The sequence below is a fragment of the Aethina tumida genome, chromosome 7 (genome assembly GCF_024364675.1).
Source record: "Aethina tumida isolate Nest 87 chromosome 7, icAetTumi1.1, whole genome shotgun sequence".
NCBI lineage: Eukaryota > Metazoa > Arthropoda > Insecta > Coleoptera > Nitidulidae > Aethina > Aethina tumida.
The window spans coordinates 17,344,775-17,361,010 of NC_065441.1; the positions used below are offsets into that span (position 1 = coordinate 17,344,775).

The 16,236-nt window shown below is 34.8% G+C and overlaps 1 protein-coding gene across 1 annotated transcript; it reads left to right on the top strand.

The window, feature by feature from the left end:
* Nucleotides 1-193: 193 nt before the first annotated feature.
* Nucleotides 194-2,434, top strand: LOC109608951 (achaete-scute homolog 1a-like). Its single transcript, XM_020025517.2, has 2 exons — nucleotides 194-1,322; nucleotides 1,949-2,434. The coding sequence occupies exon 1, from the start codon at nucleotides 541-543 to the stop codon at nucleotides 1,309-1,311; it is 771 nt and encodes a 256-aa protein (XP_019881076.2). The 5' UTR covers nucleotides 194-540; the 3' UTR covers nucleotides 1,312-1,322; nucleotides 1,949-2,434.
* The last annotated feature ends 13,802 nt before the right edge of the window (nucleotides 2,435-16,236 follow it).

Here is a 16,236-nt window from a genome sequence, read left to right on the forward strand (position 1 = left end):
ATTGTTATGCTACCTACCACTACTTATACAAATATTAAAAAACATAATTTAATGATTTAAATAAAATATAAAAAAATTTTGGTAATTAATACAAACTTGTGTTTACAATGAGTTTTGAGCAGACACCTTGGGCAGTGGGTAGCCGGTTGTTAATCGAATTAGCAAGTGCTTTGTCGCGGTATGCACGATGCACGATGCACGATGTGTGGAGATAAATCGCGCGGGCGGCGTGCCCGAAATTGAAGCCGCCCGAGATCAAGAGCAAGGGAGTGCGGCGCACGGATCGCCAGTCCGTTGCCCATTGAGCGTCCTGCACAGCTTCCGGCCCAGTGCCACTCTCCAGCATCGCCGCTCGGAAACCTTCGGACGTGCGTCCCAACGCGGCACGCGATACAACCCCCACCGTTGTGGCCCTTGGTAGTGGGGGTACCGGGCGCAGCATACAAAGAGCTTCACCACCGCCCGTTCGAATCATACCTTCGGTAGCCTTCAATTCGAAAACGTGCTTCGTACTCTTTATCCGCCACCGCACGCGTCTCCATGGCTCTTGCTATGCACACCATGACCCTAGGACAACAGAACAAGATGTACAGCGTGATGCAGCCCCAACAGAACTGTGTTATTGTGTCGGCGCCGCAGCAGAAGACCGTCATCTCGGGCAAGAGGCCCTTGGCGCCGGCCCCTGAAAGGTCCACCGTCTTGGTACAGAACAACAACGATTTACGTTGCAAGAGGAAAATCCAATTCGTTCCGTACGGCGCTCCGACACAGCAGCCCGCTTCGGTTGCCAGAAGAAACGCCCGCGAAAGAAATCGTGTGAAACAAGTGAACAACGGATTCGCAACCTTAAGGTCGCACATCCCCGCAAGTGTTGCTCAGGCCTTGTCGCCGCAAAGTGCTTCGCAAGGAAGGGGTGCCTCCAAGAAACTGTCCAAAGTAGAAACTCTTCGCCTCGCAGTCGAATACATCAGATCTCTTCAGCAAATGATCGACGATCACGAAAGCGACCTGGGCAACGGATCAGTAATCAGTGATAACTCCAGTGTAGACAACAGATACTACACGTCCAGTCCGACTTCCACAACCTCGTCGCAATTGTACAACAACTACCCTATTTTACTGCCCACACCGACATGCTCAGAAGCCTCAGCCTCACCCACACCCTCCCACAGTTCAGAAAGCTCATTCTCCGCTCACTCGAGTTACACCAACACCTTATACCACCAAACCGAGAACTACGAAAACTACGACCCAAAGAGTCCCGAAGACGAGGAACTCTTGGACGCGATATTCTCCTGGCAACAAGAATAACAAATTTCACGGTATGTATCATCTCATCAACACCAATTTAACTTAATGAACCCGTCGGTGAATTCAAAGTTTAAACCACTTAAAAAAACAGTCGTTGTTCCAAACCGTTCAGTTCTTATCTATTACACACGCACAAAAAAAAAACGTTACAAAATTTACACACCCCAATGAATTCGGCTTGCACGTGTGCGTCAGTCAGTAAAACGCCACTTTTTTAATGGCAACTCAGGTAGTAGAAATTCGCATTCATTCACACCACGATCCCTGTTTCGAATTTCAATCACAACAAAAACAATTCGCAAAGTTTCGAATTTTATTTCAATTACACAATTTCCCCGATTGTGAGCGAGTACGGAATACCTGTTCCCATTTTACCTGTATTTCAATCCGGTCCCCGCGATATTTCTACCCTGCATTTAGTGCCGTTTCGTACCTTCTAAATTCAAAAAGATCTCTTGGGGTCTTTTCAGACTCGTTCTTAAGAATTATAAAGAATAAAGTTCCTTGCTTGATTTACGTGTCTTGAACTCGAACAATACTGTCTGAGATTTTTTCTCCCTCGAACGCACTCTCAATATGAAATGAGTTTGGTTTTTTTATATTGTATTTGACTAATGTGTTTTCTTTTTTGTTGCAGATTTTGTCATGACAAAAGAGGCCAGTTTGAAAAATTATAATCAAAAATGGAAATCCTGCCCCTGCAATCCAGTGCCTTCTAGAAGAGTCTAGTGATATCTACAAAATATTTTTTGAAGATCTGTTTTTTAGAGTTTTTATATGAAGTTGTCTAGTCATTGTTTGTACATAAAAAATGTATATATTGTTTATATAGTTAAGATTATTATATTTTAGTGTTGTACAACATTCCACAATAGGTATTGTTAAGTTTAGATGTTTGCAATACGAAACAAATTACTCGCGCTAAAGTTATTTTTTTACAAAAAATATCGTACTGATTATTAAATTGTTTATATACTTTTATACGAGTCTCTCAATTTCCTTAGTTAGTAAACGTAAGTCCACAACTTACAAGAAACCAATGCTGTTCCATGACTTAAGTTATTTGTAAATATATTTTTATAAACATTGCATTTTTTGCAATATTGTACTGAAATAAACTAAGTTTTATTTTATAATCAACTTGTATCATTTCCTGAACCCAAAAAAACACTAGCAACAATAAGACGCACTTTAAAATTGAGTGGGGGGAATAAATAATATAATAGACAAGGTGTTTGGCTCGTGCTCAAAAAAAAACACCTGCCCCTAAAACAGATGTCAATATGTAAATGTAACATAATTACGTAGTGGAAAAATACGTTTAATATAAAACGCTATATTGACATAAAAACAAGCAGTGCATAACGTAATTCTATTGAGGCTCGATTGGTTTCAGAAATTAGAAAAAATTATTTTCAGCTGCTACTTCCTCCAACTAGACAATTTTTAGTTTGACGTAAAGTTTTTGATTCCAATAATATTTGATTCCTTTATTTGAAAAAAAAAAGAATGAAGTTAAAAAAGTTTTGTTTTGTAGTGAAATATTGGAAAAAATAAAAATAAATTGGTTCATAATTTTAAGTTACTATATATTGTGAAAGTGAAAGTTAACCAGCTGCCTGAATATTGGGCCTTTGCGGCTTTCGAAGCTTTCATACAGAGGGAGCCAGCTTGGCCTTCGGTCCCATAATATTACTTTCATCACATAAAAATAAACGTTAAACCCTTCTAATGCCAATATAACTTCTTCATGAAGGTATATTTAAGGACCAACAAGTTCAATATATAATCATTGATTGTTGTTATTTAAATTAATATATAAAATTTCTATGAACCGTATGGAAACATCGAACCAACAATTTGCGGACAATAGACCACGTCTACGTATTTTGATTCATACCATGCGACACATTATATTATACCCTCTATAATAATGATATCTGATATTTGTGTCCGGTCTCCCTAAAAAATCGTCATTCCTCCATTCACCGACAAATATCGCACTTCCACACACATGCTGATCTAAGACCCCGAACCCGAGGCCCATAATTACGTTCTAGTTTCGGGCTAGACTAGACGCGCGTACCGGCGTGGTAGGAAGTGCACGAACAATGGGCCAAAAGTCGTGGTTCCTATTCCCAATTCCGAATTCCACCCATTTCCTCCGTGGCATTATGCCACTAGACGCGTACGCCAGTTCGTTCGCGTGTCTTATGTCGGTTTTTGTTATGCTAATGATCGATGTGTGCGGAGAATGCAAAAAGACAACGAACGATAATTGTACGGCTAATGCGGTTCGGGGATTAGAGATGGCTGGAATTTATAAACAATTTGGCAGTTTTGCATTTAGATGGGTAAAAAATGTTTTGGCGCGTGCCCGCGTGCCCGCGTGCCCGCGTGCCCGCTTGCGCACTTGGATCACATTTCTATAGAGTGTTTTGTCAATGCTGGGCCTCATTGTGTTTCTCTCTATAATTACACATTACAAAGGACTCGAATTGAAAAAGGAGTCGGTGAAGTGGAACTTTTAGATTTATTACCGACTTTGTTGTAGTTGAATTTTTGGCGGTAAATTTTTTACTACACCAATTATGGTGACGGTGCATTGTAAAACGTTATGGTTAGCAATAAAATCTAGGTTAAAGTGTTATTTCTAAGGTGATTTTACTGTAATAAGTAAGTAATAAACTTACGGTCACCTAGGAATAATAAATTTTATGGTGATTACAATGGGTGAAACTGTGAAAATCCATTGTACGAAGTGCAAAGAATATTCGTAATATTATAATATATTTACAATCTCCTAAATTCAATTGAGTTAAGTGCAGCAAATAAATCAATATAAAGAAGTTGTTCCAATTTTATAGATTTATTTACATTAGATATAATCAAAATAAATAAAATTGTATCAATTTGTAATTGGCCTCCCCATTACTCGACATGTGATAAGTTTGTAGTTTTAATTCAGTCAAATATTTATCGGGCATTTGGATCCTTCATTACTGACCAATTAGCAAATATCACGAATTTTTTATACAATTTTTACCATTCCGCGACATTTATTCCCATATCTGCCCTAATTAAAACGACCTGCAGTTGGATTTGATTGCTGGCCAATTTACTATATTCGGTAATTAAAACGTTTATCGCCAAATCTTATCAATGAGCACCAGACTTTCTGAAATTAAGAAATAGAGACAACTTTTTCAAATGAGCCGAATATTTTACATAACTTTTAGCTTAAATTGGCAAGTGCTTTTAGCCGTTTGTAAAATGCAATATAAGACCTCAAATTAGTTGTTTTATTCACATTCGAGTATTTTGTTCATTCAAAAAATGTAAATGTATCCGGGTTAATTCAAGAAACCGCCCCCTTTGATCGCTAATTATCGGGTCCACGGAGACAAAAGGAGTGTTTTATCGCATTAGGATAATTCTCAAGATTCTTTGTAGGCGACATACCGAAAAAGTGTTCGGCTACCGTTTCGCCGGCGTCTTTGTAACACCGGAGGTTTTATCAGTTGAAGGACCCAATTTCTTAAGGCCGTCGATAATCCTACGATTGTCTTCTCTTGTAAAGCGTCATTGCCAATTAGATGGCGAAAATCAGACTTGCTACCTGTAGGTGGTCGTCGAGCGTTAAATTTAAATGTAACATTTTATCTGGGAATGGGTCTCTATCGAGATTAGTATACCTAATTGGTAATCATCAAATCGTTGAAGAATCCGGTACGACCAATACGAATTCTATCGTGTCTTAAAACTTATTTCGCCGAAACAACCCCTTTGAAACTTTCGCCGCATTTCGAAATGATAATTGATCACCGGTTGACTCCAACCCTTTTCCCACACTCGAAAAATCTTAGTGACGCTAAACACCCTCATTCCAAAATTTCTTATTAGCATTATGAACATAGTTTCAAACATAATCAACATTTCACAGACGGGTCTTTCGTCATAAAACCCTGTAAATGAACACGTATGCGACACGAAAAGCATATTTGTGCTCGTTCCAGCATAGCGTCGGCGATAGCGATTCCGATAGCGGCGTCGGCGGTTGTTTTTCGTTTCTGAAAGCCGGCCAACTTATCTAGATTAGGAACAGAATCTATCACACTCATAACTTTAAGATAAATCACATCGAATGTGCAACCGACTGGAGCGGGAAGGGTTGATGACGCCGACCACAATCTTTGCGCCACCAAACACACAGAAACGGACTCACAAAATTCATTTGTATTGTTTATAGTAGTATTTAATGATGAATTTATACACATTATTGGAACTACCATAAAATAATATATACAAAAATTTTCAATAGAACAATTAAAGAAACATAATAATTAAATAATTAAGTCTATAATGGAATTTTCTTTTTTAAAATTTTCTGATTTCTTAATGATTTTTTATAGTTAAACCTCTCATCAAAAACAAATAACGTTAATTTAAACGAATAAAATAAATAAAATCTCTAAAACTAGACTCCTAAGTTTTTTCTTTGTAATTGTTAACAAACGATGTTTCAGAAAACATTTATTTGTACACCCATTTTCATAGCTGTTTTTAATTAAATTGTTTAATTGTGTCACTTTGTTAACACCCTCTCTACTTTTTATAATAAAATCTTGAAATTTTTAGAACGGTTAGAACTTGATGTGATGTGAAGTGAAGAATAAATCGGTCTTCTTTTTAATTGGTTAGAAAACTGTTAGTCCGACTCTGTCAAATAGAAAAGTCTAGCCGGAGATGCCCAAAAGGTACCTTGTGCATATTTATAGATTACAACCCTTATTTGGGTCAATAGTTACGCTCTAGGCCTTTGCATCACATATATTTTCTAATCCATTTTACATGTAAACTACTTAATCAAACTTATTTTACATAATTTCAATAAAATATTTCACCCCAGCAGCATATTCAAAAACTATGGAATTAATTATGGTAAACTTATTTAAACCTTTCTTGGTATTCTATAAATAATATATTTTTTTAACCTTTTATTCTTGACCGAAAACGTTACATAAAAAGTTATGCAAGAGTGACGATTCCAAATTAGTTTGTGAATTGGGTTGAAAAAGATTATTTTATATAAAGCTTCAATGACCTAAAAACCACTAATTTCATATACTTAACAAAAGTTCTTTAACCGTGAAACCAAAATCAATTCTATACTAAAATAACTTTAAGAAAAACATTTTAAACAATTTTCTCTTGCAAATTAATTAATTATCTTATTATAAAATAAAATTTAAACAAGACAAAAAACTGAAGCTCACAATTGGTGTTGCACTGGTTAAAAGGTACTTTACCACAGAATAATTTACCGGGAAAAAGCTACGCTTCAACCGTTTTATATAAAAGTTGTCTATTTGTACAAGTAACAGTGTTTTTTCAATAATTATTTACTACGGTCGCGGTTAATAGGCAAAGTGTGGTCCGGAAATGCCTTAGAAATACGCGTGCTCACAGAGGCCGCTCAATCATTATACACCTGAAGTACGTGACAAACCTCAAGGTGAAAATATTAGGATTAAATTAATGTACCATAAAAATGCAAATAAAATTTCGAGATAAATCTTCAAGACGTGTAGCATCCTCACAGACACTCTGACTAATCTGAATTTGCACCAGAAGCTGTAATAAATGTTTAAGGGGTGCATAAATGGCTTAACTTTTCAAATGATGTAATAAATATACTTTAATTATTTGTTGGTTCAAGACGTTGTAATAAAATAAGTTATTAAAATACTTGAATATATTTAAGTAATTCTTCAATTCTTAAAACCAGATAAACTGATGGTAGTAAAAACACTCTCATTATTTCCAGCATTAAACCTTGTTTCTCGCCAACATCAATTTATATAAATCGACGAAACTCACGGCCCGACAGCGTATTTTCCACCGGATTCGTAATTGAAATTGATTTTGGTGGCGATTAAGCACAATTGAACAACAACAGCGACAGCAACAAATTGCTACAACTTTAATTGGGGCCCCGAAAAAAAGTTTATTTACAGTATCTAGACAAGGAAATCGGACTGACGCTTCGGAATGTCACGAAACACGTAAGGTATTTCCAAATTAGAACGGAGTATCGGTGGAGGTTTTTTATCGACGACAGCGGTCGCATCAAAAGACGAAATTATTTGTAGTAATTTTTTAAGGCGGTTCTTTGTTTCTATGTTTAATTGTCAATTGATTTGGTGGAGCGTACGGGTTCTTTTTCGGCAGTCGTTGGAAATTAGTTCGGGTCTCTCCTATCAGTTGCATCAATTGGATCAAGGTTTTTTAAGGAAAACATTGCAATTAGTAAACTTGTAGAGTATCTAATAGGGACGATAAAAGTGAACGAGACGTATTACTGACATCTGAAGTAAATAGTTCATAGTTAATTTAAAGGTGTGACGAAAGTTAAAGAAGGTAAGTTAAAGAAGTAATTTGTTCATTATCCGATTTTTTATCGTCGGTTCATACAAAAGACACCGCGTGTTGAAATATATTTCATGGAATAAACACGATGAAAAACACGTAATTAGATTAGAGACACGCAGGACAAGGTGTAAATAACTTTTCATTATGCCCCGATATAAAAATGATATAAACCTGAATTAGAATATCGTTAATCGGTGAATTTATGAAGCGGCCATTTAAACTCGATCAGTTTCGCCGTACCAAATTAATATATTCAAATTGAGGAATGGTTCGAAACCGGTATTCGCGTGCAATGAATCGGAAAGAGTGATTTGTTCGTGAACTTTCAGCTACAAAACACTTTTGATATGATCGCAATTTCTAAAAGAAAACAGTTATTTGTTTAAGTTAATATTCATATTCAAATCTTGTAACGGAAACAAGGAAGTTGGAATAACCGTTGCGAATTTTTTCTGACCGCATTGTCCGGTTAATTTTGACGTGTTTGTTTGCAAGGTTCGCGATTTTAAGGGAGACTCGAACGTTGGGTGAGAACGGGAGCCCCCATTGTTCCCACGCGGAAAACACGGTAACGATCCTCGCAAACAGGTATCCAACGAACGATCTGCATGTTTAGCTTTTAGTTCGAAAAAATATTATTGTAATACATATTTGTTGTGTGGAGAAAAATTGCGCTCGTTTATGTTTGATTTATGCCGCAGTAAAATTTTATGTAGCTCCTTCCCGGACATGATTAATTGAGACGTAAGAGATTAAAATTTTTGCTGAGCCATTATTTAATTATGACTGGCATAAACCCCGTACTCGCCGGTTGCCCGCGGACCCATTCCCATCAATAACTGATGATAATAAAGTGAAGAAGAAATTGGATTACTGATCCTTTTTTACTTTTTCCGCTGAACATTTCACACAGCAAGTGCCGTAAAACCATCTTCATTGCTGTGCATCATGAAACAACAACTTTGCCGTCGTTTTTTTGCCCTTACGCCTTTACATACTAATAAGTAACTGTTTTGTAAATTACGGTAATACTAGTTTTGGAAAATTTCAATATCAAAACTGGTGCCTGTGTAAAAGTTCTATCATTAAAGAATTTCTCTAGCACACTGTATCCTTTAATTTTCTCGCCAAACCGTCAATTATGTTCGAAAATAATGAACCCGCAGTTTACACATTTTCCGAACAATTTATCGATGCGCAATCGATGATAGTTAAATAATAAATGATACATTTCATCGGCTCCTTTGAGACAACCATACCGTCTATTGTCTACTGTTTGTTCTAAATCATGCATTATAATGAACCGAAATATATCCAGAAAATTTCGTCGACATGATCACAGGGCCAAATTCTCAGCTACTGAAACTGATATTTTTTAATCGATGATATTTCGTTTCCTTGCCCTATTATGTTTCACTACTAAACACAATTATAAAACTACTGAATTATGTCTCGAAACCACCTTATCTGGTGGTAAAAGTCAGCTGCAGTACGGACTTTGCTAAAAACCTACATCAAGTCAAATACACATTTTCCATCTGACATTAAAAGATACTCTCGAACCCTTTATCGGTCCAAACAATGACACCAGATAAATAAATTTTATTTCCCGACTTTGAATGGTAGGAGATGTTGAAAGGTTGAAATTTAGTGAGATGAGGGCGGATGGTGTTCGAAATTGCCTCAGAAATATGGAAATGGGATACATAAAACAAACAAAACAGGTGAATCCGCTCCTTTAACACTGTTTTATGACATTGTTCGATAAATCAACCGTTTTACCTCTATTAGAAATTGATGTACGCTCATCTTCAAACAAAAAAATAAATAAATAAAAAAAAATTGTTAACAGAAATTCGGCTGCCAATAATCCGTAATTATTTCGACCGGGGGATTATGATTAACGGTGCATTCAGCACATTAAAGGATAAAGGAGTGCGCGCAAAGGTCTTGTTGAGTAGTGCATAAATCGCCTTATTGACAGTTGACATTTGTGTTGAATTTAGTAGATAGCGAGTTGCGAGACGCCTTAACTGTTCTGGAGATAATGTATCTTGCTTTACGCATCTGTGTGTGTATCAGTTTCCCCGATGGTCGGACGGCATTTTTATGCAAAATATTTTACTATAAATCACGCAGGGACGAGGGCTAACGCCTATAACGTACGGCCTAGGCTTTATTTAATATCATTCGAATGGTAGCGTATCGCTGCACTCAAAGCCTCTTGCTTAATGCATATTTATTAAAGGATCGACCGATTTTAATTTTATGCGGTGTTTGTTTAACTGACATTTCACACTTTACGTGTTGAATTATGCACGAACTCTTTTTTCTTTGTTGCTGTTCTAATAAATCGACCCACACCATGTGGGAAACCGAAGTTTTCGAAAAAAATGCTAATACACGGAAATCTTAATCTGGTGTGAAGTCTTTGCTGGTTCTGTGACGAATTCTTTTGTGTTTGTCTTGCTAATTAATTATTTATTTGTACTTCAGTGATTAATATCTTTCAAAAGTAAAGAAATGTGAAGAGAAGAAGGAAAAAAACAAGAGAAAAGAAATTGAGAGAATAAGGAAGAGAAGCGAATGATAGAAAAGAATCAAATCTAAAAGAATATTAGAGAGAAACAAATATAAGAAAGAAAAAAGTATAGTATATATATTTAAACCTCTTAAATAGCTCTTACAAATATTGAAACTAACTGTACCAACTTATATGGTGACACCATTGCGTGTTTGTCACTCCTCATGTCCCACCAACAATATTGCTTACCATAAATTGAAACCAATTATTTGCCCATCCTAAATCAGAAACAATATTTTGCGCCACAAACAACGAATATCATAATTATTTCAGTTGCATGCGGTACGACGATATTTTAAGAAGAACATTGCGGAGCAAAAAAATGGCTTCGCCTCTGATGCGTTTGTAATTCATAATGTCGACAACATTGTCATGGTCCACGGCATCAATTACTGGAATAAATCAAGTAATCTCGAGTGGGTTTTTGTTCGTCTCCGGTAGCCACGTGACCTTGCACGTCTGTAATCATCTTTGAGGCTCTTTCACGGCGTCTGTTTAAATCATATTGATTCCTCATCGGTCTCATTACAATTGTTTACGCCGTGGTGACGTTTTAAAGAAACGCCGACCCGCCACGTACTGTTTTAATGGTGGTGATTTACTCAAGATGCCACCTTGAAAATCGATTTACGGAATATTATCTGGTGTTTTTTTAAACAGAACCGCAGAAAAAACTAATGGGTTTCAATTATAAGTGTTTATGATTTGTGGGAGGTTCTTCGCTACTGATTGTAATAAGATCAAATCTTTGATTTGTATCAAAAAAAGTATTGTTTAGGCAACATCTAGCCTAGATAATTGCTTAATTATCTGGACATAATGATTACATTTATGTTTAGTTTAATATTTATTAAAGGACGAAGCATAAAATAATCTTTTGGCATAACTATTATAACTATTAACATAATTACTTTTGTACGCCGTTTACGAGTGTCAATAAACATTTAAAAAAGTCAATCAAATTGTGCGTTTATAGTTTTTTTAAGGTACATTTAATTTTGTTATGTTGCAAAACTTTCCTTATGGTTTACGACCGAAAGTAACATAAATACCTCACAACATCACAATTACTTATGTGGTCCAGATATAATTGACAAGTCGAAAATAACGAAGCAGATTAACAAAAAGAAACTTGTCACATCTAATGTGACAACTTCATAGAATCCCACCTGGACACATTGTTCCGATTTTTCTAATATGTTTTACCACCCTCATGGTATGCGCGTGTGTTCGTTTTATTTTGGTCGCATCACACCGGGATGTAGACGTTATTTGGCCACATCTCTTTGTGTCAAACAATACACGTGTCCTGTATCTCGCCGTTTGATTGAAAGATTGCATTGTACGGGGTGCAATTATAGGAGATACATGCGGTGTTTTAATTGTCCAAGATGGGCAAGTCCAGAAAGTTAACATCTATATTGTCCGGTAGTCAATGTGGGTGGCAATTGTGCCAAAATTACATTGCTTCCACCACCCCCGAAAACATTTACTTGTGGGCCAAAATGGCTGGGAACAAATCGACTAAAGTAACTTAAAAATTATACTTTAACAACTGATTTATTTATTATACTTTACACGATGTAAATAAATAATAATTAAGTTAAATATTGAACACCGACTGTGTTATTACTTCACTCGGATTTACACTTGTCATTCTGTATAACTGTAATAACAAAGTTGGATAAATGTAATTTGAGGCAATGCTATATTTACTGTAATTATCAATCTGTCGATTTTTTTCTTTGATCGCTGCCTGGAAATTTATGGGTGATGATTCAAGAAAAATTTTGTTTTCGTTTTATGTAAATTATGCACGAATTCAATGCTGAAATCAAAACATATAGGAATAGAATATAGAATAAAAAATAAATTTTTGGATGTCTATAAACTTTATGTTATATTTTACAATAGTATATTCAAATTTTAGTATTAATGAAACATACAAAATCATACTTTATGATCCATCAAAGAAAAATGCTGTCAAAATGCTTCCTTCCCACATAGCATCGGAATTTTGAATGGCATAAACCCTCAATCAAAAACCTATTGATAAACTAGTAGGCATGAGCGCAGTTAAGAAATCTGGCCCCTAATGGATCTACAAATACGGATGTTTGGCAAAAAAGAGCAGTTTAAGGCACTAACAATGGCTAAATGTATACAAATAGTGTAATAATGACGGGGGTAAACACAGACTTTGTGGCCACTGTGGTCTATCTTGTCCTTTCAAAACCGTAAATCTTTAGGGTAGGTGGTCCAGAACTGAAATTTCTTTAGGTTTAACCTAAATTCTATTGCCACCGGAAAAATCATTATTCTCATATTGATGTTACGGTAACACGCGAAAACTGGTTTTAAATTTGTAGTCTAATAAACACAAATTTCTAGAAGCGTCCTTAATGAGGTCATTTAAAAGGTACAAGCTGACGACAAGAATTCATGTTTATGAAAGAAGAACATGCATATACGCGAAAACATGGCCATTTTTGTTGCAATACTGGTTTACAGTTTAAAGTAGCAATTTAATATTGCACGGTCACATGCAAATATTGAATACATATCGATCGATCGCGTGTTTTAGTTTTCGATAAATATTCAACACCTACTGCGTTTAAACGTATCACACTGAAAATTGTATTAAAAGTACCAACTACCAAATAAAAGTAAAGTAAGCCACAAAAAAGATTTCAAGTTAAAGCATTACTCACATTTTTCCAATTTCTGGTCCCTATTGTAGGGAAAACTTTTTAATTTCCTACATCCGCATTTCAAAAGCAATTTTTCGGAGAAGTTCAGCTATCTGTAAAATTAAGTCATATCAATGGCAAAATCTAATAAACAAAAATTATGTTTGCCAACAAATTTTCTACACGATCGGTTATCAACAAATGGACCTCACACCTTTGCAATACCGGATAAATAAGTTGTAAAGTAAATCCCGGCAACAAAAACACTTTGACGAGGTGACAAGTAACAATGCATTACTAATCGTTTTATTCATAAAATATTCTTTCATAAATTTGAAAGAGTTGCAACCCTTTTCTGTTCCATTCAACCTGAGTGCAACTTTTAAAAATAGTACAAAGTAAGATTTTTTACACGGTTAAATTTATTTAATTAACCGCAACACGTAAAGTTATACCGTAATTTGACCGCACAGTAAATAAATTGTAAAGCCGAACAAAAACACATTGACATGTCAAGTAACAATGCCCCACTAATCGTTTTATTCAAAGAAAATATTCTTCAATAACTTTGTTGTTGACCGGGGCAGGAACTGCAACCCTTTAACTAGAATGACTCCTCAAATTTAGTGTAACTGTGGTAAATTGAACGGACGCATTCTTTCCGAGATACAATCTCGATGCTATTGATTGTATCCGAAATATAAATCACATGTTATTTTGGGAAATCATGTGAATTAGTTGATAGTCCTCGAGTAATTTTGTTTCCAAATATTTATATGTTTAGGCGGAAAAGTATGTTATTAGCCTCCAAACAAAGTAATTTTTGAGTGGAATCGAAGTAAATCATAGTGCCTATAATAAAAGCCACCAATTCGGACTAATAAATAATTTTAAAAACGCAGTTAACGAACGAATTCCTTATCTCAATTTGTCGCCGAGCGATGAAAAACTTAATGACCGCCGTAAAATTTTAATATTTCAAGATAATATTTCAAGTCAATAAAATCCTGTGCCACCAAATAGGACCAAATTTAATTTTGTGAGAAACAGAAGTTGTCGAGTGAAAAGTAACAATTAAAACAATGCATGGCCTCTTTACTGGCAAAGGTTTTTCTGAAATTTATAGTCGTCTATAAAGTTCGAGATGATTTATTGTGGTGGAGCCTCAAAAAAAAAACTATGGGAACCAATTTAATTGTTGTTTTATCTGAAAATGTTATAGGTTTGTTAACTACTGTTTTTGGAAAGTGGATACAAGCAGGTATAGAGTTTATTTACCGAACGCAATTTAGGAATTTATGATGCTTTGTAATTGGTATCTGTAAAAAAATATTATTTATTATTACTGCCTTTTAAAATATACTATGCCATTGTTTTAAATAATTTTACTTTATTGTTACCCATATAAAATCCATAAAAAGATATTATTTACAAAGTAATTTTACCATATTTGTTTCGATTCAATTTTAATTTATATATTACTTGACGGTTTCTAAAGATAGAAAGAAAGAAAAATGCCACAAATGTTGTAAATAAAATCTTATCTGAACCATTCACAAAATCTTAATAATCTGAGTTGTGTAGTCCTACACTACAAGATTACTTGTTAATTTCCTTAATAATAACGTTAACTGCCGGAGAGGAAATAGTTTAAATTTCAATAAAATACATATTCAAATTTATGCGACATAAAAAAATATTTTATTAATTAATACAATTAATTCTGAATGATTTCCATCTGAAAACGGCCACTAAAAGTGCTATCGTTTCGTAAAAATGCTCCTAAATTCTCCTAAATTCTTTTAAAATTGATTGAATGACGAAAGCTCGAGGACGGTTTATTAAAAAAACACGTGTTAACATTGCGTCCAATCAAATAGCTAAAATACCTCGATAAATTAAAGTCGTTAAATGTAAAGGAACACCGATTCAAATTACAAAAATATCATTAATTAAATATTACTGTGAAGCGTATCTCTGACGATTCAGATCGGGAAATTAAGTGATTCGATTAAAAATTTTAATGCACGTTTTATTCAAATTATCTGAATGGCATTACTGACGACCAATCGCAGGTCACCGTTTTCGAAACTTGACATGCCACCAGTTTTACTAATCAACATTAATTTCGTGATTTATAAATTAGCTCGTAATCAAATTAAGGAGACGTTCAAAGTCCGAAAGCGTGCCAGTTGGTCCCTTTAAATTTTAAATGGAAAAGCACGAGCATTAAAGCACTTTTAAATTGCATTTCCTGGTATGCGTTCCCTTTGGAGTGTTTTGTGCAATTCGAGTGTGAAAACGCAAAAGAAAATCACACAATACGAACAAATTCAACAATGGCCGAACCCAAAGCGACTTTCATAGCCGTATATAAATTATTACCTTTAGAATCAAACTTTTCGGACGAACGGTTTTCTACATTTACGCAAAGGATGCTGGAATACATAAAAAAGGATCTTTTAGTGTCCGAACGCAGCGGGCTACGGTCACTCCGAAAGATTTATTGGCGGACACTGAATTTGAAAATCTGAAACGATTTTTTGTAATTGACTTCGAGCTGTTAAATTAAGCCGCAGTAATTGAATTTTTAATTTTCTCGTGTTTATTTAAGGGCTGCTCGTTAAAAACAAACTTGAGCGGCTAATAGGATTTGATTTAAGAGTTCTTAAAACAAATGTTTTTTCACACAATAGGTTTACGTCTAAATTAATTTTTTCTAACATGAATATTTATAAGAGCAAGATGCTGAATCTATAATGTTTCAAAAAAATATAATGCACCTTGCCCGTAGTTATGTCTGGGATAATAAAATAAAAAATAATATAATAATAATACTAATTATGATCATTTATTTCCCCAACTGATCATACATTCCAATAATTGATTGCGGCGAAGAAAAGATTTCTGCATGGTATATAAAAAACAATAGATTTGATTCTTCGTGTGAAAGGGCAACAACACATTAATATTTAAATTATTTCTGGCAAACCAGCCACATAACATCACAATTTGCAATAGTAAATAGTCAGAGACAATATTGACAGAACTCTAAAACTTCATCAACCAACAATAGATTCTTTTGGAACTCCATAGGATGCCAAGTACAAAATAAAAAATTGAATATTTTTTTAATCAGATTTATAACAAAATTATAAAAATAAATTTTATAAATAGAACTAAACAGAGAAACATTAAGTAATTGTAAATTCAAGAATT

Bases quoted from the DNA above. Each gene is read 5' to 3' on its own strand.
- LOC109608951 (XM_020025517.2), top strand. From the start codon at position 541: ATGGCTCTTGCTATGCACACCATGACCCTAGGACAACAGAACAAGATG.